This window comes from Falco rusticolus, chromosome 6 (genome assembly GCF_015220075.1).
Source record: "Falco rusticolus isolate bFalRus1 chromosome 6, bFalRus1.pri, whole genome shotgun sequence".
In the NCBI taxonomy this organism is placed as follows: domain Eukaryota; kingdom Metazoa; phylum Chordata; class Aves; order Falconiformes; family Falconidae; genus Falco; species Falco rusticolus.
In genome coordinates this window covers 30,998,555-31,021,472 of record NC_051192.1, presented here as the reverse complement: position 1 = coordinate 31,021,472, position 22,918 = coordinate 30,998,555, and the positions used below count along the sequence as shown (strand labels likewise).

Sequence of the window (22,918 nt, the reverse complement as noted above, 5' to 3'; positions counted from 1 at the left end):
TGAATGTTTTTTTCTGGTAGTTGCCCCAAACACGTATGCCTAAGTACGATTGCCTGGATCGAGGAGGTGGCTCCCTTGAAAAGGAATTGAAGATATGAGTCTTCTGAACTGAAGAAGAGGAGGGATATGTTTTTTACAGGCTGTTCAATTTTCTTCCGAGTTTACAGATAAAGATTTAAAAAATTTGACATTTCATGCCAAACAGGCTGTAACATTCAATGTCCTGATCAGCGGGAGGCAAGTCCTGTCTAACTGAATGTAGCTTTACACTTCTGCATCCCAAAGTACTGGCAGAGAGCCCTAATAATGTCTGTTATGCCTGCTCTGTGAATAGATTTCTTCATTTTGCTGCAAGCCATATGGTTTTCATGAAAATCACTTTTTTTCTCAAAATACTAAAATAAAGTAATATATGGCTGATATTTTATTTACTTACCAGTATCTTTCGGGACAATGATTTAGTCTGGAATAAAATATGCATTACAAATTTTGTAACAGTTACTGCAGAGGTGTATCAAGATACAGAAGTATTTGTCTTATTCCTCACTGAAATGAGTTTGGCTGATAAACCCATGTCTCTATTGGAATTTTACTCATGCCATGAGAGCACTAAAATAAATATAAATGAAAATATTAAGTATTCTGTTTGTTACTTAGAGATTATTATTCATGTCAGAGAAATGTATTTGCAGACTTACTGAATCAAATTCATCCTTAACACTAAAATTCACTGGAATTACACCAGAGATAAGGGTGGCATATTGACTTTAATAATACAAAACTATAACAAATATTCTTTTACTTCTCCAAAGAAATGAAATTCATTATTCCACGGGATGTTTGTGTGTTACCAGTGAGATTCCATTGCACAAAAGATTCTGTTACACAGCAATCTTAAAATCGATTTTCATTAAAAGACCCTTTGTTTTGTGTGAAGACATTCAGAACTGCTGTTTTTCTTCATCCATCTTTCTTTATTTCAGACATGGTATTTGTTCAGAGAGGGTCCAAAAACTTTTCTCAGATGTAAAATTATGTTAGGATCCCAGACATTATCTAAGTGAAATAAAAAGTTAAAAAAATGCTTTCTGGAATGTAAATAAACAGTGTTGTTACCAAGCAATGCTTTTACTATTTCTTTAAAACATCATGTTGATGTTTGAGGAGGTCACAGTTTGCTAGGACAAACCTATTTGAAAAACAAAGCACACAGGTCACGTTGCTCGAAGTACACAGAGGAATAAAGCATGGCAAAGTACAGGCCATATTCTGCCCTCCTGGGCAACTCTTACAAAAGAGTATAGCTTCAAATGAGCAGCAAAGAGCATGATTTTCTTACTTTTCAAGCATTTTACAGCATTCCAAGTATGAAGAGAACAAAGTCTTCTGTGTACCACATCTGGCTAGATTAATCTGTTCTTCTAGAAGAAACTCTTAAAAACAATTATATGAACAAAAGAATATAAACCAACAGCTTACATAGCAAACATGTAAAGTATTTGACTCCCTGCAAATATTAAGATTACAGAACGCACTTGGTGTGCTGGTACAGGAAAGAAATTGTTTTGTGTTTGATACTGGGATTCAGAACTATAGAAGAACAAGCCATTGACTAAGGAGAGCTGAAGTTTATCTGGATGGATACAATTTTCAGAAGACAGATGGGAAACAGGAATGAGAAGGTGTGGTGGCTCAGCAGAAAACCACTTATGCAGGCTTTATAGTGTAGTATGGTATAATAAAGTGACAGCAATGATACATTTTAGGGAAATCTAAGACAAATAGAAATCCAAAAAGGAATAACAGTCTGTGTCTGCAACAGAATACCACATCAGCAGCTCAGAATTCTGAAATGTCAGGATAACAAGTGCAGGAATTAATGCTGATCTTGGAAGGAAATCTGAAGGAAGTTACTTCTAGCAATACTGTACAAAAGATGAACGTAAAATCAAGCAATCATAAAAATATTCAACTTCAGGATATCAAAGTACTGGTTTGTAAGGCAGAAGAAACAGTAACTGGGGAGGACAAGAAGAAAGTCAGACAATTCTAAGGCACAGGAATATTCACATACAACAGAAAAGGCCGCTAGGTTTGCTCAGCAGACTCCTTAGGGGTCAGTGTAACAGTGTAACAAACTGTTCAAAATTGTAGCTTTTGCATTTCATGCATATTTAGGTGGGGAGATTACATTTAAAACAAATGCAGTTTCTTTCTTACTTTTATTTCAGGATGAGACATTCAGCTGTGAATTTGGGAGGTCCATTTGAACCCGTGAAGACTCACAGGGAAGCAGCAGGGGCATCATCAGCTATGCAATTCCCTTCCTCAAAAGTGGCCTTCCTGGAACAGCAGCACCAGGACCTGGGCCCCTGTCCTGGATGCACTGTGAGAGCAGCCCTGGAGCTCACAAAAGACTTGCAGGCATGAGGGTTACCTAACATGCAGTTCTGGATTGAAAGACCAACGGGAGGACAGCACTGCTGCAATGTCTTTGCTAGCTTCCATGATGCTCCGTTCAAGCTGTGGCTGGGATCTGCAAGTCCCTGACCAGGCAATTGCTGGCAATGTGATGGAAGTGAGTTCTCCAAATTGTCTCCTGTTTCTAATGTGGATGTAATTGCCTTGCCTCAGCAGCAAAACCATTTCATGATAATGCAAAGTGTATTGAGTCTAAGGCAAAAGGAGAAGTGTTAAAGATTCTTTTTGAACTAAAACCCTGTGATGCTGGTGTGAGATACAGTTGGCCTGAGTGACTGTAGCAGTGATTATAAATGATTAAGATCAAGTGAAGGAATGGAACTGAAAGGAACCTTATAGATAGGCTCTAATCTTCCTTCAGTGATCACAGATAATATTTGTATAATGTTTTGAAGTGCTAATGTAGTGCCCACAAATAAGCTAACAGTTCACTTCAGAAAATATATGTGATCCGGACTTCACTGAAGCCAATGAAATAGATAACTTTAACTGCAAGCAATAAATAAATAAATAAAAAAAATTAAAAATGTATAGTACTGTAGGAATATTCCTTTAGCTTCTGAATTCTTATCAGACAAAAGAATAAGCAATCCTGTCACCCTAGGTCAACATATTTTCTTCATATTCTGTGGTGATATTGCTCATCATATGACCACAACTACAGTATCTATGCCATAAAAGTTTGATTGTAGTATATTATAAATAGCCATAGATACAGATGCATTTACATTTCAAGAAATGCTGTTTTACAGTTCAACAGGTTCAAAAGTCAGGCATCCATGCAACTCCTGAATATTGCTGCCACCTTCAGGAAATACATGATAAAAAAAGACCAAAATATTAATTAGAAAAGAAATGGCAAATAAATCAGAGATTTATGATGTCACTTTGTTATCATATTGTACTTCTGCAACATTAATTTTCATAATGGCACATAAAGATAATTTTATTATCCTCAATTTCCAACAAAGATGTAAGTCCAATCTTGAGAGATTTGCCTAAAGCCAATCAAAGCCAGTAACACATATGTCCTTAGCTCCTTGAAGTTTCACCAAGAAAGATTTGTGGATCAGAAAATCATTTTATTGGCATTTGGATATTTATATTGTCGTTGAAGCTTATTTTGTCTTTGATTCACAGAGGCAGTTACTTAGCATTGCAATATAGATTTCATTGCCTGCACTGAACCTCAGTTCCAGTAGTTACTTTTACAACCACATGAAGAGTATCTATTGACAACTGTGTCATAGAATACAGATGGAAAAATCAGTGTCTATATATTCACTAAGTTGAATTTTTAATCAATAACATTCCTGATTGTTATTGGGCAGGATAGTTCTGAGTTGGTGCTATACAATGTTATGCAAGAGTCCTATTGATTTCGTGCCAGTTTTCCACTTCTTTTTCTCAGACAAAAAAAAAAATCAAAAAAAAAAATCAGGCATAGCAATGTAAGACCTTCAGTCTTTTTGAAATGTCAGCATAACTGAAATTTATCAAATAAGTAAACTGACTCAATTTAATTTTTATTACTGGAAGAGCTTACGTGTGTCTCATATTGGATGAGCTCTCTGTAGTAAGGTACAAACTCATCTGATGTAACATTAGACTAAAATCATGATACTTTAATTTTTTTTTTTGCAATAGAGGCAGTGTAAATTCTGTATGGCTGTGCTTTAAAACAAGCCTTCCCAGCGCAGCTGACAGTATGAAGTGATCCAGCCTGCAGCCCTCATGCCCATTCACCCACCGTTTCCTTATTGTTTAACGGAAATATCTAGTAATAGGTTAGTATTTCCCCAGAGTGCACAGAGAGGAAAGGACAGATGGTCTCTGAAATAGAAAATTTCCTTTGGAGATTATTTAAAAAGACTTTCTCATCAGCAGTAATATTTTAAGCAGTTTCCTTTTTGATATTTATGATTAGATTACGATCTAATGAAGTTTCAAAACATGCTCAAAGTTCCTCCAAATTTGGGAGATTCCCATGAATAGAGACGTGAGAGGGCAACAAATGCCGCAGTGTTCATAAAAGGGTTTATCTGGGGGCTCAAGAACTACTTAAGTAATGTCAGCATACTCAGAAAGGTGGAGTAAGCTTCTTGCATTACGTCCAGAGCCAGATTTCACACTGACTTCTCATTTCCTGACATCTGTCTTAGTCCTAGTTTGGGAAACTCTAAACTGGGGGTATCCTTGCTCCTCCTATTCTTGATTTAGCTCTAGAATGGAGTATAGAAAGTTGGTTTTGGTCAAGTTAGTTTGCCTTCCCCTTTAGTTCTTCTTTGGTATATACTCCTTTGAAAACCGTGTCAGTCAAGGAAAAGCATGAAGCCGGATTTCAATACATACTGGTTATGGTAAGTTATTCTACCAGATACTAAAAACCAGTTCCTTCAGTTCGCTAAAACAAAGGTCCTACCTACTGTTGCTGAAAGTCTTAGTTAAATGTTCTTGGAGACACTAATGGCTGTGCATCAACTACATAAAATCAGAATCTCTCCAGACTTTTGTGTGCCATCCATAAGAGGATGGTCTTGTGGACAGTTACAATTGAAGGAAAAGAGAAGATGGCAGGGCAGAACAGAGCAGAAAGTAAGGAAAGGAGAGAAATTATGTCCCTAGTGTAATGACATTAGCACTAAGACCATCTGTTCCTACTACTACCATTAGCTGCAAAGAAGATTCCTCCACAGTTTCGTCCTTTCTGGATGGCTGTGTTGGGACACTGCAGGATAATTTTAAATTTCCAGATATTTGGAAAAAAACCTGGTAATTCAAATTCTGGGATATGTTCAAGGTATGAGGAGAGTCTTATTAATCAGCAGGTATGGAAATTAAACTTCTCTGTAATACTTAAATGACTCACATCCCTATGTTTCACAGCTTTAAACTTTTCTTACCTTATATGCTCTAAGAACTGGTGCATTTACTCTTTTCTCTAAGTTTCTAAAATTTTGGAGGTCAGCACTGTGATGAAGACTTGTTTGTAACTCATGTCTTCCTGAGGTAGGGTTAGGAGCCAGGGGTTTTCATTTGTACAACCAGGAGAGAACTTCTGGAATATTTTTGCCAATGAGAAGGATGCCTTGGTCTAAGAGACAGTGGAATATCACCGGTGTGAGATCCACATAAGCAGTTTCACAGTGATTACAGCCTCTTTCATGTGACTGATATCCATCCATGTAAACATAATGCACTTCAGATTACTGTTGCTCACTCTGGAGTATTACCCTCAGAAGGTATCTGCTTGGATGCATCCTAATGATCATGCCCAATGACACTTGAGATCTGCCAGCTCGGCTCAGGAGAAAGGGCTCCAGGTTCCAATTGCTGTAAAACATGTGGCAGAAGTAGCTGAATGAAATACAGGTGGAAGAGAGTAGAAAGGAATGGATCTCAGAAATACCACAGGTACCATGAGAACATCTTTCTGTGATGCCACTACAACTGCAATTTGTCTTCTAATGTGTTTAATAAGATAGGAAAGGTATGCTAAAATGGAGGCTTTCTCAGTAAGGACTCCGAATGCTGACTGTTACATATATTGAGTTTCTTTATTCCATACCAGCCATGAAATTGAGGTGCTGTCACTTGAGTCAGTGCTTGTGAAATGACAGAGGAATTAGAAGCGTTGTACCACAGCACAGCACTTCTCAGTTGGTATAGGGACAGAAAAGAAGCAAACCAGACTGTTGCCTGTGAAAGAAGATCCTGGCACAGATGAGGAATAAGCTGCTGTCACTTGTAGTCCATTCCACACAGCGCACTTAGAAGACTTGGAGAGTGTGTGGCTGAGCCAACAGAACTCTGGTGAGTTTACTGAAGAATCTCTGCAAGCAACAGTCAGCAGACAATTGTTTCAGTTTTTGTTTTGTGGGCACCTGAGGGCACTGGCTGCTTCAAAGTGCTGAAGAGAACAGTGTTAAAGGTACCACAGACACTCCACTGCAACTGATCAAAATCTTGTTTCTGAGGAACTAGCAGTAAGACAGGTTTGTGTTTCAATTCCCGAATCATCACTTTTCAATAGAAATATTGCATTTTACATGCTTGGCCCCAACGTGCTAGTAGTTCTACTGTGAGAGAGTGGAGGATCCCCACACTTAGATAGAGCGAAGGGGCTACAGATCCACTTACAGGAACATGTCATCATGGAAGAGCAGCGTTACTGACATTATCAAAATCATTAGAAAAAAGTAGGAGTAGAGGGTAAAAATGTACAATGAGTCAACTTACATGCAAGCACTGTCAAACATCATTATGAGGGTTTATTATAACTCATTTCTGGCTTGCAAATAAGCTAATGGAGCTAATGGAAAATGATTTTAAATACAAATGCTTTAGCTGTTTTGTGTTATGCATTTCTTTGAATAGAAAATACTACTATCTACTCTTTCAGTAATACTTCCTCTGGAGAGTTAAAGAGCACTGGAAAATACCTTGCCACTCATATTTTCATTTATCGAGACAATCTGCTCCCCTGCTGATGTAAACTGGGAATATCGTCATAAGTTTATTCCTTTGATTTTAGCGGAAAACTTTTGCCACACAGATGGCTGGCGGCCACCATGGGCTTGACGGAGGGGAGCCCCGACACACCAGCCTGAACACAAGGAGAGCCGAGTTAACTGCAGCTGAATGGTTAATGAGTGTTGCTGGGTGGCAGGGGGCAGCTTATCGATAACCCTGTCTGTTATCCAGGCCATGGGTTCTCCCTTGCCGTGGCCTGGGCGCTTCACCACGGAGGCGAGAACGAGGGGCAAGTGCGGACCCATCATTTCCCAGCTCAGTGCTGTTCCTCCGCACCTTCATTTTAAGGAATTTGGCCGACAACACAGAGACCACCATGCCGCGCTGCAGAGAACGCTCGCGGGAGCCAAACAGCCTCGGCGCGGCAACGGAGGCCGTTACATGCTCGGACCCGTTACGAAGAGAGCCTGCGGGGCTGTGGCCGGCCGCCCGCCCCGCCGGCCGCCGCTGGCCGGGGAAGCCTGCGAGAAGGCGAGCGCCGGCGGCGGGTCGGGGCGCCGAGCCAGCGAGGGCCGAGGGGGCGTGCGGGGACAGCGGCAGCAGCTCCCCCGCCGCGCACGGGGAGCGGCCGGCGGGCTGAGGCGGCCCGGCCCCTCTCGCGATGTTGCTAAGGGCCCCGCGAGACTCGGCAGCGGGCGCCGCCGGTTGCTAAGGGCCGCCGCCCGGGGAGACGCGCGGCCGCCGCGGCGGGGAGGGCAGCCGCCGCCTACAAGGTGATTCCCGCCGGCCCGGGGGCCTCGGGGCGGGGGCGCAGAGCTGGAGAGGGCCCCGGGCCGCGCCGCCCCTCGCCACAACCCGCGGGGCCGGCCCGGGCCCCCGGAGCCTGGCGCTGGGCGGAACTGGGAGTGCGGGGCGCCGGGGTCGGGCCGGGCCAGGGAAGGGGGGCGCCTTGAGGCTGCGGGGGGAGAGCGGCGCGGGCGGCTGCGGCGGTGCCGGAGCGGTGCCCTGGCAGAGCCCCGCGGTGCGTTCAGCCGTGGCGTGCGAGCGGGACCCGGGCAGGGTGAACCCTCCTCTCCTGACGCTTGTTAAAAGACAAGCCGCTGTCATACACGAGTTGGCACTAGCAACCTGGTAACAGCCGAGAACTGATACGCAGTGGAATGACGATAAAAATCGGGAGGGGGTAGGAATTCTCGCACTACTCCTATTTCTGTGAACTGCTGTCGTTGGTTTGTTGCTAAAATTGCCAGGTTTTCTGTTACAAGCCTTGCCTCAAGCAAAGGCTTTTGTAAGGATGAATGCTGGCCTCAACAGGCCGCGTCTGAATCGTCCCCTGGGTTTTGCGGCAGGATTTGCGGTTGCGGGACGGTGCCGGGAAACAGAATTAGAAATTGGAAAGGCTCCGCAAACTGGGCTTGTGCTCAGGCTTCTTGGGGAGAAACCGACGGTTTAAACCTTGCCCGGAAACTGAATGGGAGGTGCGGCTGCTGGGGGGGAACTAACACAAACAGAACCCCAGCAAACCCAAACACAACGAACCACAAACATTTACAAAGTAATTTTAAGATGAGTATCTGTTAGTGTTTACGTTAGTCAAATACGACTTTTGAAAGCAAATTGGAGGTGAAACTGCAATATTCTAGGGATCTGTCTTTATGGATAGTTTGAGTGGGGCTTTGCAGGGATTGCCAACCAGTACCAGATTAGTTGTACTTTTAAAAATGCCTAGTTATACCAAAATAATGAAGTTTTTTTTGCAGGGGATTAGGGTGCTATACAATAAGATCAAAATATAAGACTTACGAGAGTGGTTTACATAGACTTAAAAAATACATTGACTTTGAGGAAATACCTTGAGACTATAAGAAAGAGGACTGCAAATCAGGGAGTTAAGATTATTACAAGATTTTTTTTTTTTAAATTGTAACACTATTTCTGGTAAGATGATGGAGTTAATGTTGAATTATGTTTAGTGAAAGTGAAATGTTCAGCAACTGTGCTACTTACCACAGAGAACTGCTAACTCGGAAACGTTACCTTTCATAAAGAGTAACTCCTCCAGCTGGTGCTATATGGCTTTGATTTTTATTTGTGTTTTATTAGTTAATGGTGTTTAAGTACAAAGAAGTGATTTATTGTATTGTCTCTTCCAAGTGTGCATATTGTTTATTCACAGATGCGTGGAGAGTCTTTGATTGACTTTTTTTTGTTTTCCTTTTTGATAAAAACCCCTCAAAGGTCTCTAAATCATTCTTCCTCAAATAAACTAGAAATATATGTTAGACCTGCTACTGGGGATTGGAATATAAAGAAGTTTAAGCCATAAATTTAGATTAATTAATTAATTAAGATAGAAAGGGAGCTTTTAGGCTTTTTTTGCAACCCTTCAAGATTAAACTGATAAGATGCTGTCTTCTGGACTGTTTCCAGTTTCTCGCTGCTGCTGCTGCTCCTCCCAGTTTCTCCCAGTAGCTGTAGGGTTAGATTGACTGGACTGTCATGTCACTGCAGTTGATTGCTGCAGGGAAATTAAAATAGTGCTGATAATTCCACCACCCCTTGCAAAAGCTGCCAGCAGCCTTGATCATGGGCATGGCAAGAGCTTTGAGCAGAGGGATCCAAAAATCAGAACTGAGTAGTAGTAGTGGATGAGAAGCAGCTGAGAGACTTGTAGAGGGTTCTCATCAAGATGCAGTCATTACATCTGTAGAAGCCCCCTTTTTTAAAAAAAAAACAAACTACGGTGTAGTCTTGTGCCTGTTTGATGGGAAAGTCCTCAAGCAACTATGAACAGGAATATTCAGGCTTTTCTTAATGCAGTATCTTGTTTAGGAATATTGTACTAAGCTAACATGAGGTTTATTAAAACTGATATGATTATTTTGTTTCCAGCTCATCTGAAGATAAGCTCTGTCAAATATTTCTTGTCTGTGATTGTGTCTTTTGATAGAAAATCTCATGTTGTTGGTAACAGGAAAAAAGTGACAATTTAAGGGATTTATGATTTTAGCATCTTGAGGGGAGGAAAAAACCCAACACTATGAGAGCTTTTTCTTCTTATATTTGCTTTATACAGATGTCGCACTTTACAAGTGAAGATGAAGCTCTGTTACAGTCTATGCTTAGGCAGCTGCTGCGGAGTGTGAAGGAAAAAATCACTGGAGCCCCATCAGTAGAATGTGCAGAAGAGATTCTCTTGCATTTGGAGGAAACAGATGAAAATTTTCACAAGTAAAAATATTTTTGCTTTTTTTTTAATCTTTTGAAGGAGGTGAAATGTGCTGAACTATATTGTTCCTGGGAAATATTTACAAGTTATATTTCTATGTGAATGTGTATGTATTTTTATATATAGATAGATATTCCTGTCACTGATCAATTCTCAAAACCTGCTAATTTAGAGAATAAAATTAATTTTGCCATTTTTCTGAGTTGTTTTTTTTTTTCTTTTTTCCACTTTTGGTGATTGTATTTTTACTGTAATGGTAATTGATGAGCTGTTTGTGAGAGAGTGACTTAGAAAACTACCTAACTTGGCCAACTCTCATGAATATGTACATGTAACGTACTAAATGCACACATGAACAGAAGCTAGAAGGAATCCTCACTGAAGGCTGTCAGGCAGTGTTTTTACACCTGCTAGACAATCTAATTTTGTTTTCCAAAATAAGGTAAATTTTAAGAAGGCTAGCTGGCTTCTGTATTTGATTGTTCTGTTTGGCTTATGTTACTGAACCCTTGTATGTCTTATGAGGTAGTTATTTAATTTATGTTTTGAATAAAGCAGAAATGTATCCCCATCATGTTTCTGTTAAACTAGACTTGACAGTGCAGCATTGCTTACATGCAATGTAGATTTCTGGAGCCTACACTCCTCTTGCCTTTCCATGGTATTCTAACTTGCTTATTTTTTTACTCCATGGGAGATTTTTAGTATGTGTTTATGGTAAATCAACAGAATATCATGCTGAAATGACCTTGAAGACATTTTAATAAGGACCGGGTTTGTGACCTGACTCTTTCTGAGAAAGCTGGTTCCCTGCCAGTTTTTTCAGAAGCAGGACTATCTACACTCTTTTAAATTTGTCTAGTTTTTAGCATTGCTTTGTGAGTGGTAGAAGTTAGGTAAAAGTAAATAAGTGAAATAGAACTAGGGTTTATCTAAAATTTCACTATAATTTAAAAACTTTTGTGCTTTTGTATCTTCTGAAGGTGCTAAATGCTTTAAAATGTATTTTAGCTTAATTTTAATTTGTATTACAAATTGTGTCGGATAACATTTTTGTTGGCATCTTGCGAATTTTGAGTACCAGGTTACTGGGTGACAAGCATGAGAGTAAAAACGATGGTTATAAACATATCAAAGTTGAAAATTGCATGTAATTTTGAAATAAAACAATTTTTATTTAAAGAAAGATATATTAAAGAAAGATACATACAGTAAATAAAGCCCGAACAACCAAAACCTTGAAATTACTTCTGTAAGATATTTCTTCTGAGGGCTTACTAGGAGAATACCCAGGGTAAGGGAGTAAAGTCTACAGCTGTGGAAACAATGCACACATAGCTTTCCTCTTTAAAACAGTGAAACCATGGCATCCATTACTCTTTCCGGTATGTTAAAGAATCGGTGGTCCTAAAGGTACTTTCTTTTAATGAGAAAAAGTTTTAACTTACATTTAATGGAAAATAAAGTGATTGAATGTGAGCATTACTCTGGTCCTGGAATATTTCTGGAGGTATTGTAGTCTTGTTCATGACCCACAGCGATATAGGCTGGTTTCCATGGAAGCTCAGAGCAGTCATATGGCAATTTTTTAGTGAGAAAATTAAGAAGCTTTTTCCTTGAGCCTTACCTCATCCATCCAGACTACAAGCTCCTTTATTAGTAGTGTGTGCTTTTGGGTTGTCCAACTGAAACAGAACAAGGTCTTAAAATAAAAAGATTAGTCAGGATGAGTTTGGTACAAAGCTCTGGGTGATGCTCTGTTTGTGTTGAGAAAGGAATGTACTCTGAATAATTAGAAAAGATAAGGTGGGCACCTGAAGGAGATAAGGAGACCATCAAGTCAGGAACAAAGAAAATCGAAAGATCTACTCCACCTAGACAGATCCCCCCTATTGTGGATGGAATGATTAGGTGTCAAAATCAAATGAGTATGTATGTAAAGATGTTGTGTAACCTCTCATGAAAACTGTATAAAATATCTAACTTTTCACTGAAAACTTTGGAGCTAGTTTGTCCGGTGCAAATCGGCTAGCTCCCCAGCGTTGCACGAAAGAAATACCTTTGCTGCTTAAAGACAAAATTCGTCTCTGAGCAGTTACTCTGTGCCGTTTTGGCATCACAGTGCACTTGTTTAGCTCAGTTTTTTGATCGGCACTGTTAACTTATGGTTATTTTGCCTCAGAATTTTTATCAGATTTTGAGATGCTGCTTTGTGGTTTGTTCCCACCTTGATGTACAAAAGACAGAAACACAGGATCCTCAGAAAGCTAATAAAAAGGAAAATGGAATCAAGTTAAAAAATTATGTGCAGTGGTAGAGAACAGTATTGTAAACTAGATAATTAGCATGTTTTCTGTTGTATTTTTTTCTTTAAGTCCTAGAGTTTTTTTAACCCTGTTTTTCTTTTTTTTTTTTTTTTTCCTGGTGTTTCGTTTGTAAGCCCGTCCAGTTCAGTCTGACTTGATTCTACATATGAGGAAGTAGTTCTATCATTGCTGAAATACTTCTGTGTTGCAGAACATTTTTAAGGTGGCAAAATGATACAGAAGATCAAGGCAAGGACATGAAGCAGACATAAACTTAGTGGCATGAATAATGATGTGATTGCTGTGTATTTCAGAGCGAAGCAGCCACTGCAAAAATGTATACCCTGGAAATGTTACTGTTGGAAAACAAATGGGAGAAAGTTTTATGAAAGCTTTCATTCAGTGGAGTCATGTGCCATTTTATTATGGCAGAAGTAAAAAGCTAGCCTTAAAGACAAATGAAAATGCAAATAAACTTGTTTGCACCTTTCTTGAAATGTATTTCTTTGTTACTTTCATTGAGAACAAAAGTGATGTAGGAATTAAAGTGGGAAATGAAGGGGTTAAAAAAAAAAAGGAGGGTGCGCCCCCCCCCCCCCGCGCCCTTATAGTTGATGGAACTTGAGGTAGGCAATCCATGTACGTACATAAAAAATCATGACACAAGATGCAATTTCTGTGCTTATTTTTTTAACGTACCATGAACGTAATATGATTTTATTTTCTTTTAGTTTATAGTATCTGAGAAAGGCAAAAGTTGTAACTTTTTGTAACAGTTGCTTTTACTTACATTTGCATTTTATAGCTTTGGACTCAGTACCTACATGGTGAACTGACTTTCATTTGAATTTTTCTCACTCTGTATTATCCAAATGAACAGAAAGTTGCACATCTACATTTGATATAATGAAAATATAATGATGTGCATCTACTGTTTATGTATGATTACTTTTTTGTGTGTTTCTGTTTGCCTTGTCCTTTATACAAATCAGAAAACTAACTAAAAAAAATATATTCTGAGCACTACTTTTTAGCAGTTCCTGTAGCTAACACAGTGTTTGAGGACCCACTGAGAGTCTTTCACTTGAAATCCTCCTTTGATTATTCTTTTGTTTAAACGAGTTTCTGTGAGTATCTAATAATGAGTGCAAAGTGCCAATTTCCTAGTTTTTAATATGTACATGTAATTACAGACCGTTAGTTTGTTAGTTTGACTGAGGGCTTCTGCACGCTATCATGACACACTGACTTTCTTAAACCTTAGATGTGCTCATACGGTAGAATTTATGAATTGTGTTTTCGGTTTGTTCTCATTTTGTATGTATACTGCATAAATAATAATACCAGATGGATATACCATAAGACAGTGCTATGTTCAGGATGTTCCAAGTAATGTTTCTTTTGGAATTCGAGACTTCTTGATATTCTATTATTTTTGTCTACAAAACCTTAACCTTTTGTCTGAGTAGATTTTTACATTTAGAAGAAGCAGAAAAGGAAATTAGAAACTATTTGGTATTGTTTCTTCCTGGAACGTGCTGTTAATGACCATATTGGAAAAAATCAGACTTTACTGTGGTGTTTTACACCATTGAAGTTTATTTCTCTGCAAGTCATAAACCCTTACCTTAAAGTAACGGGGTCTTCTGGGATAGAAGATAATGAATGCTAATATAATGTTGAGTATGTTTGACGGTGAGCTCAAGGAATCTGTTAATTTTGTGTATTTTGTTGCAGCTATGAGTTTGTGAAATACCTTAGACAATATATAAATAATACAGTGGGATCTGTGATTGAAGAAGAAACAGAAAAATGTACTTCTGCTCAAAATCAGGGTGAAGTATCTGGCTATGACACGCTTGTCCAACATGTTACTAAGAAGACCCGTGAATCAAAAGAGTGAGTATATACATGTAATTCACATTTTTTTTTCTTCTTATGTCTTCCTTTCTCCTTTCCAGAACTTGTTTTGAACAAATTCTGAACCAACTGGTAACAAAAGTGATTCTTTGTTTCCAAAAAATCAGTGCTAAGCAATTCAGGTATTCCCACCCTACAATGCTTTTGTCGTATTTCTTCTCACTCTGGAATTAAGATTATGAAGTATTGCATAAAAAGATCGGTAGCAAGTCTATGAATTTTTTGAGGTATCTAGGACTGGAGTTCAGTAGGTGTAAGATTTGAGAGAAGAATCACTACTTCATACTGTTTTACTGCTGCAAATTAAATTCAGTTGTAATATGGAAGCTGGCCTAAAGGAACAATTTGTTTTATCAGGTATTAAGGTTTGATGATTTCTGTAGATATAAATGGAGAGTGCATGACAAGGTGGGTTTTTTTAAAAAAAATAAATGAGAATACATGTGTATTTTTGGTTTTTTTAAGGATTTCTTCCTTGCTGTCTAACCAGGTGTCCTGTGAGAGTAGTGTGTTTAGTCAGATCTGCTTTTAAACTTGACTAGTTTAAAAATTAAAGTTTGAGTTATCTTGCTTTGTATTTTATTGTACATGCAAAGATACTTCTGCAGGGCTATCTGTATAATGTGGAATTGGTATGTGGACCAGCTGTGTATAATTGTCTAAGATTTTTTGACTCAGACTGTCAGATGGCCAGAAATCAGTAGGTATGCACATGTCAGCATATTACAGGGTCTATGGTCCAGATTAATTGGCTTTGAACACCGTATTTAGTAAAGCAGCCTTCAATAGAAAAACCTCTGTGAGTACCAGTTAAATTCTTTTCTTAGTCATGTCTTCCCTACTAACTTTATTCACCTTCCTATGGACATTAAAATAACTTGTCCGTGGAATAGAGGCTGGTAGCTCTGTTACTGAATTTTCATGCTTTGGATTTCAGATTTGCATGGGCAGATAATCGCCATGATTCTTTAAAGCAGTGGTCACTAGTACTTACGAAAATGATTTTCGTATATACAGCTGTTACTTCCAGAAAATAGGTAAAACTTCAGAAGTTTAATCTGTGCATCACATTGTTTTTTGGAATTCCTGTACAAAATCCAACTATATCATAATGCTTAAAGCAGTTCTAAAAATATTTTTTCTTTAATTAAAGCAAACAATATACTTTCGTTGTCATAGTGAATGAGGTCCTTGCCTCTCTGTTTTTGTTATAGAGAGCCAATGATGAGGGCTTTGAGGGCTTTACTAAGGCTGAAACATTACAGTGTGAAAACAATGAAATTAAAGTGAGCAATGGTGAATGTAGGCAAATAAAAATCAACTAACTCCCAACTATTTTAGCATCAGTGGTCATTTTTATGTGTTGCAGAGGACAAACCCAAAAAAGACAATTTTTGACTGTCATGTATTTTAGCCACTAAAATTATTTTATACATTACTTTAGCTGAACTGTTTTTTTTCACTCATTCTTACTGCACAATTTTAACTTCATGTGTTTTTTTGGTGGAACTAGTATTTACTTTGATGCTTATTGTTTAGTATGTGTCATCAGTAAGAAAGGAATTAAAAAATGACATGTGTTTCTGTTCTGGAAGATTTTATTTTCTATTTATTTTCAGATGGTTTCTTTTCTAGAAGTACACAGAAATATGTTTTATGAACCATGCTTTCATAGGGTCATTTTTTGTCACCCGTCTGCAAGCATTCTGAACTCTGATCGAGCATTATTGGGTCTCACTGTGATGGTCTTGATAACATTTCGGGATCATTCAAGGTTCCAGTTTTGTTCATAACAGTTACTCATTTTCTGTGGTAGGTAGTATGTTTAAAGGTACTTATGGAGAAAAACGTATTAAGCAATTTAACTCCTTAATGTTCCATTCTGTATTTTCATAGTACAGTCATTTATGTTAGAAATCAACTACACTTGGCTTGTATTTCCACGCAGGAAATAGATGTTAGGATGACTGTTTTCAAATTATGCAGTTTGTGTCTTCTTGTTTCGAGGATTAGGACCCTAGGGTTCTTGTGCTTGTTAAAGTTGGTAGAAGAAGCTCCAATGAACTAAATATGACTGTATATTATATTTTTCATTTGAGAGGTAGGAGGATATTAAAGCACAATATGGTAATTTATATCTTTGGTGACTGTAAAATAAGTAATAGTGGTCTTAAAGTAGAAATAGTTTGAAATAAAATATCAACATTTTACAATAGGGTGTTTTTCTGAAGCAGCTTATATTTTGAATTGCTTCCTTCTGGATATTATTATTCAATATATGTAACTTAGAAAAACCCTGGTTTTGTTGAAAGAAAATTATTTTTTGTACATGACCTGTACTCAAGATCTTGAGTCAGGATGATGTGTTCTTTTCTCTCGGTTCTGCTCAAGGTTTATAGCAGAAGAAAAACTAGATGTTCCACTTGAAGAAACAAACAGTAACAAGGATGAGAACTAGGCTGTTTTCTCAGGGACAGATTCTCCCTTTTGGAGGATTCACTTTGTTCTTAAGGACCTCCCAAAACAGGATTATGTTAGTGGTATTTTATTGAATAGTTTCAGAAGGGCAAAAAGGAATTTTACTGTAATTTTAAACTATAGTTATCTGAAACATTTAAGGTACATACATGTTTTGTTGCTCATTTTGGATTTGCATTTGTTTTTCATTCATATGTGTAAATTCTGTGAGTTTGGGTCGAAGTAGCATTATGCAATATTCAGTTATTCACAATTCAGTGATTTTTTTTAATTAGTGATTTTTTATGCTTTTTAATATTAAAATCATCTTTGCTTTGAAGATACAGAGAAATGATGCATGCCTTGAAGAATGTCATGATGGTTGTGATAGAATCTTTGATTAACAAGTTTGAAGAAGATCGGATGCGTAATAAGGAGCTGGATAGTAAACCAAAGAAAGAACGTCAGAGTGGCTATTACACAGACAACTGTTCTGACAGTGACTCCTCATTCAACCAAGTACAGTGTGTTTTCTCTCTATGTTACGAAATAAGTGTGGCACTGCAAAATTGTTAAGTTTCTGTCAGTGGAGATTGAGAACAGCCCTAGAAAAAGTTCATCCTTTCCATCTGATATATCTTAAACCAAATTAATTACCTTTCTTTCACTTTGAAGTACTAAGCTTATACTAGCTATCTAACCTTTAGACAGCGTATGCTAGATGAGATTAATGTGATGCCCATATGCTCTAAAGTACCTATTCCAGTACTGCAAAGAAAAAGATTAAATAATGGTAAAAACAATACATCATCTAACATTTTGTGATTTTACTTCAGGAGCCAAGTAATGTGCAGTTCATTTCTAGACTACTGCACCATGCCATAGTACCTACTGAATGAATTATTATAAGGAATTCTATGAAGATACAGGAAACTCAAGTACAGCAGAGCACAATATGTAGTGCCAATTTTGTTGCTATAAATTTAACTTGGGGCAAACAGCAGAAAACATTTAGAATGTTGACTTTAATATTAAATCAGTATAAATGTTGAAGTCCTAATTATTAAAAGAAAATTAGATATCAGAAAGACTGATGATTTTAATTGTCTGCTATTCAGTTTAATAAAATATACTAATGATCATTCTATAATGTGTGTTACAGAGTTACACGTTCATGAGTCAAGAACAATTACAGCTGCTTGTAGAAAGGCTTGACCCTATTCAGCCTAAGGAAGTAAGTTTAAAAACAGAAAAAAAAGGTTAATACAAATGAATATTTATGGCATATTGGAAAACAGACTGTATATACATCAGAGTTCACATGTACTGAAGTGTCTTTGTTGGTTGATATATCTTGGCTTCAGTGCAGCTGCTGCTCTGCAGTGCAGTATTTCATCATTCATAACTATCTGGTTCAAAAATTAGTGTTGCAGGAAGTATCTTTTTTGTTTTGTTAGGACTCTGTATGCTACAGATGTGTATTTTTAATTTAGAAAAAGTTGTTCTGTGAGAAATAAAGTTATTGACACTTATTTTCCTGTATATGTGTCTCTTACCCTTCTCGGTAACTTCGGTGTTGTCCTTTGTGTTATCCCTATCAGAAGAGAGAATTGCCTGTTGATTTGCCAGTAAGCTGCTGCCAGGTGGAATGTATAAAGTCCAAGTTAGTTTTTTTTCTATCAGTGGCAGTACTAATTTGGGTCTCTAACCACCAATCAGCATCAGCTGCTGATATTTTTGAAGCTTGGAGAAACATCATTTTGAGAGTGTTGTCTTAGATTTATTTGGGATTGTCTGGCAGTTGAAAAAGGCATGGTAGGTAGGAACTGGTATAAATATTGTGTTCAAGTTCTATTAGAAAACCAGGTAAAAAGTCTGATGCTATTAAATATTGTTAAAATTTCCTAGAGTTTCTTTCAGGAATATGAAATCTATTACTAGAAATCAGTTGTCTACCAATAGAACAAAAAAAGTTATTTGAGATTATTTAGATTATAATGCTGATGAAAATTCAGCAGTAAAATACAGTGTCTAATAACTCTGTTTCCACTTTACTGACATTTTAGAGAGCTGCTAGGCATGTTTGTATCACTTGGCCATAGTTTCTTATATTCCCTGATAACAAAGTATTTGATTACAAGCAGAAAATAGAATATAAGTCTTCTATCTAGTATTGAAAACGCATATAAAATGGTTTTGTTGCTTCTTTAAATATATGTTTGGTTTTCTTTTTTTCCTCAGTGGTGTAGTGTTTTGTCTAAACTACCATAAAAGTATAGTAAAGAGAAATATTCTGAAATTCCTTATCTGTGCTACAGCCAGATGCTGTGCCTTCCTGCCTCCAAATTATATTTTAAATTACATATTTGAGAGGTTGCTGTGAATGGGTTTGTGATGTTTATCTTTCTGACTACTTCAGGTTCGCCAAGAAGCATTGCAGACACTGTGCTTTGCCCCTCCCTCTGATGTACTGAACTTTGAGAGTTGGCCAAATCTGCGTAAGCATCTGACGATGTCTCTGTCAGATCCTGATGCAACATTCAGTGTAAGCTAATATTCTGTGTTTAGTTATCAGATGTGTAGCCATAGTAAAGAGTACTGAAGAGGAGTAAGGAGTTACTTACCTACTATGAGTAATTCAGCAGATTCCCAAGACATTTTATTATGAGTGTATGTATCACACAAACTCTTCTTGAAGTAAAAGAACTATATGATTCCAGTAGGTCTTGATTTAAAGGATTACAACAGGATTTCAGTAGGGTTTTTAGAGACTGGAGCATATCTTTTAATGGGAATAAAGATGTTTGAATGTCTTCTAGCAAACAGATGTAAAAAAAAAAAAAAAAAAGACAAAATTATTCTGTAAAACATGTCATGTTAATATTTCCTATTTAAGTCATATATATGCTCCATGTCGATGAGAAAATGTTACATAGTAGTATTACACAGGCACTGATGAGGCAGCTGCTTAAACTTCTTTTAGGTTATTTATTATCCCAGTTAAGCCTTGTTTTCTTTTTCTTTGAATTTTAAAGTGATTACCAAATAAATAGGAGAGTTGCCCCACCTGCTGTCATTTATTTCTCTTTCAGCTTAGAAGAGCTACGGTTTCTTTTAAACCAGTGCTAGTTAAAGTCACGGGTATGTTTAGTAACATAAAACCATTAACGTTAATGGAAAAGTACAGTAATATTCCCTGATCTACTTCTTTGTATTTCAGTGATGGTTTGCATTGGTACTGTCAGTTAAAGTATTTGAGTAAAATTTCCTTGGACTGTAGGTTTCTGCGCTCCCAAACTGTACATTTTTATAGAATATGCTCAACACCTATAAATATATAATACTAAGAATAATGCCACTACATATTGATCATTGTGCAATAATAATACACAGTAACGTGACTATTTAATAATTTGCTTGCTTTTTCTCTCTTAGGAGAAAATTCTTAGGTTCTATGCAAAAGCCTTTTCTTCTTCTCCATTTAATATGACAAAAGATGTCTATACAAGTTTAGGTATGTGCATTTGATTACATTTAAGACTTGATGAATTATGTACATCCTGAAAATAGATTAACTTTTATAATTAAGCTGTATAATAGCCTGTTTTGTCACTATTTTCATGCTGGTGATTTTTTTTTTTCTTTTCTTCTGTTTTAGCAAGACACTTAGAGTTGTACTTCCTTTCTGGAGAATACTCTCTTCGTATTTCAGCTGGTCTGGATGTATCTAACAAAGATATAAATTATTTACTTAAAAAGGTATAAATGAACATTGTGTACGTTTTTTACCATTACTGAAATTTTATGCATTATTTATTTTTTTAATTTTAGTAATTATTTTTTCAGGTCCGCCTTTTAAATGAGTACCAAAAGGAAGCTCCATCCTCCTGGATTCGTCATCCAGAAAAGTATGTCACCTTCAAAAACCTGTCACTGTTTCTTAATTTAATGATTTTTGGCATGTAATTAGATACATATAATTTTAGCAGAGAGTTGATGCACGATGCAAAGATGACTGGTCAGTGATAAGGGGTGAAATAAAAATAGTGTGTGGGAAAAGTTGAATAAGGAGGTTGCATAGGAATAGTCATGAGTCATGTTAAGCTGCTTGCTTATCTTTTGAAGTATCCTAAGTGCTTTTTAACAAATATAGTTTGGATGTTTTACAAAGTAACGTGTAATATTTAGGACTTACAAAACATGTAATAATTTGGGACAATACACATGGATGTTAGTATCAGTTTTATTCATGGTAATACAAAGAATTAATATGCTTAGAAGATGAAATTAAAGGTAATGTTGTTCATATTTATGATTTACCTAAACAAGGTTTAAGGTTTTACAATAAATTTGTTCCTGAATGTTACTGGTGGAATAATTTAAGTTAATTTGTTTTCTGTTTGTTTTTTTGTATTTGTGTCACAAGGTACATGGAAGAAGTAGTGGAGAGTACCTTGTCACTTTTGTCAGTAAAAGATGAACCTAATCATCCTGCCTCTCCAGATTTTTTGAGTCCAATCTACTTCTTAGCTCTGCTAGATATCAAAGCAATATGGTTTAAAAAGTGGACGGTAAGTAAAAAAAAAACCAAAACAACCCAAAACCCCATAACTTTTTCATGTTTTAAAAACTTTTATTTATGAGTGTTATTATCACAGACCTGTTGTGTCCTGATAACAACCTATAATGAGCACTGTAATTAAGGAAGTTTGGGGGTTTTTTTAGGCATTTATGCCCTTTACCCTTTAAAACTACTCTCTCCCTCCATTTCTATTCAGTTACTAGTTTTCATAGAATTTCTGAGAACATACTGCACTTTGTGACTTCAGTCCTTTTGTCATAATTGACTGATAGCCATTAAAAGATGCACATATTCTGGAAGAAGTGATAAGCATGAAAGTACAGTTATATATATGATACGCTACACACAACTTGCTAACCTCCAGTGGACATTAGAGGTTTTTGCAGCCTACCATGTAGACACCTCTAATTTAGGATTACATGGCTATGTCAAAACACTTAGTCTTAACATTTCAGCGTAGTTATTGTTTTTCTGTTTTACTGCATGTTCTGCTAACATTTTTCTAATTACTTTTTTTTCTTATGTTAAGTGTACTGCAAACAGAAGGCTCAGTTAAGTATAATACCTTTTTACACAAGCTGAGGTTTGATACATTGAATATGTACTGTGCACAAGATTCCTAATAACAGAACATAATTGGAGATAATTCCTGCTTTTTAATTAAAAAATAAAACTTATATGTTTGAAGTTGACATTAGGTCTTCTTTTTCATTTTAGCATGCATATTACAGCAGAACAGTGGTACTTAGGCTTTTGGAAAAGAAATATAAATCTTTGGTAAGTATTTCCAAAGGCAAATTTACTTGGAGATTGTTCTTGCTTTGCACATTGTAATTTGAACATTTTTTCCCTTTTTTCCTTTTGTCAGAGCTGTTCCATGTTGTTTAGCTAGATGAGCCTTTTGCTTTTTAACTTTTTAGTTTCTCTTTGCTTAGATAAGTCATTGTTAAATACAAAGGTATGTGACCAGATAGATCTGAGTAACGGGAAATTTGGAAGTTTTACAGCAGGTGTTTAATTAGGATTATTATTTATTGTTTCCTTATGTTGTATTCATATTTAGCATTATTTCTGACAATGTATAAAAATAGCAAATAGTGTATGAAAAACACCAGAAACTCTATGCTGAATTTAGATTTTTGATGGAAAGAGATGAAAAAGCCACCACTGTGTTCTTTAAGTTGTGATATGAAGCATTAAGGATTCATAGTGTCAGCAAGATAAATCAAACTGGGAAAACATCTTTAGTAACGTAGGTGTTAATCCTATCACATATTCTGTATGGGCAGATCTCTTCACTGGGGTGGAAGTTTCATTGATTTCAGTAAGACCAATATAGATGTGTGATCCATTCATATACACAGGACTGACTATTTTGTAAAATCTTGTTATACAAGTGAAATACAATGTAAAACCTTAAGATAAAACCTCAAGATGGGAGACAAAGATACAGACAGCTATTAAGAGATG

The 22,918-nt window shown here is 36.9% G+C and overlaps 1 protein-coding gene across 2 annotated transcripts in view; it reads left to right on the top strand.

Moving 5' to 3' along the window:
• Positions 1 to 7,654: 7,654 nt before the first annotated feature.
• Positions 7,655 to 22,918, top strand: part of TBC1D32 (TBC1 domain family member 32) — an 84,258-nt gene continuing 68,994 nt past the window's right edge. The window contains exons 1-11 of one of the 2 annotated variants that reach the window (XM_037392409.1): positions 7,655 to 7,727; positions 10,031 to 10,185; positions 14,227 to 14,388; positions 17,208 to 17,385; positions 18,029 to 18,100; positions 19,286 to 19,411; positions 20,302 to 20,380; positions 20,525 to 20,625; positions 20,713 to 20,774; positions 21,293 to 21,437; positions 22,166 to 22,225. In XM_037392409.1, coding sequence (XP_037248306.1) covers positions 10,031 to 10,185; positions 14,227 to 14,388; positions 17,208 to 17,385; positions 18,029 to 18,100; positions 19,286 to 19,411; positions 20,302 to 20,380; positions 20,525 to 20,625; positions 20,713 to 20,774; positions 21,293 to 21,437; positions 22,166 to 22,225 — 1,140 coding nt within the window. In that variant the 5' untranslated portion in view covers positions 7,655 to 7,727. Of the gene's footprint in view, positions 7,728 to 7,908; positions 8,138 to 10,030; positions 10,186 to 14,226; positions 14,389 to 17,207; positions 17,386 to 18,028; positions 18,101 to 19,285; positions 19,412 to 20,301; positions 20,381 to 20,524; positions 20,626 to 20,712; positions 20,775 to 21,292; positions 21,438 to 22,165; positions 22,226 to 22,918 lie in introns of those variants that run through there. The other variant, XM_037392410.1, reaches the window with a different exon arrangement.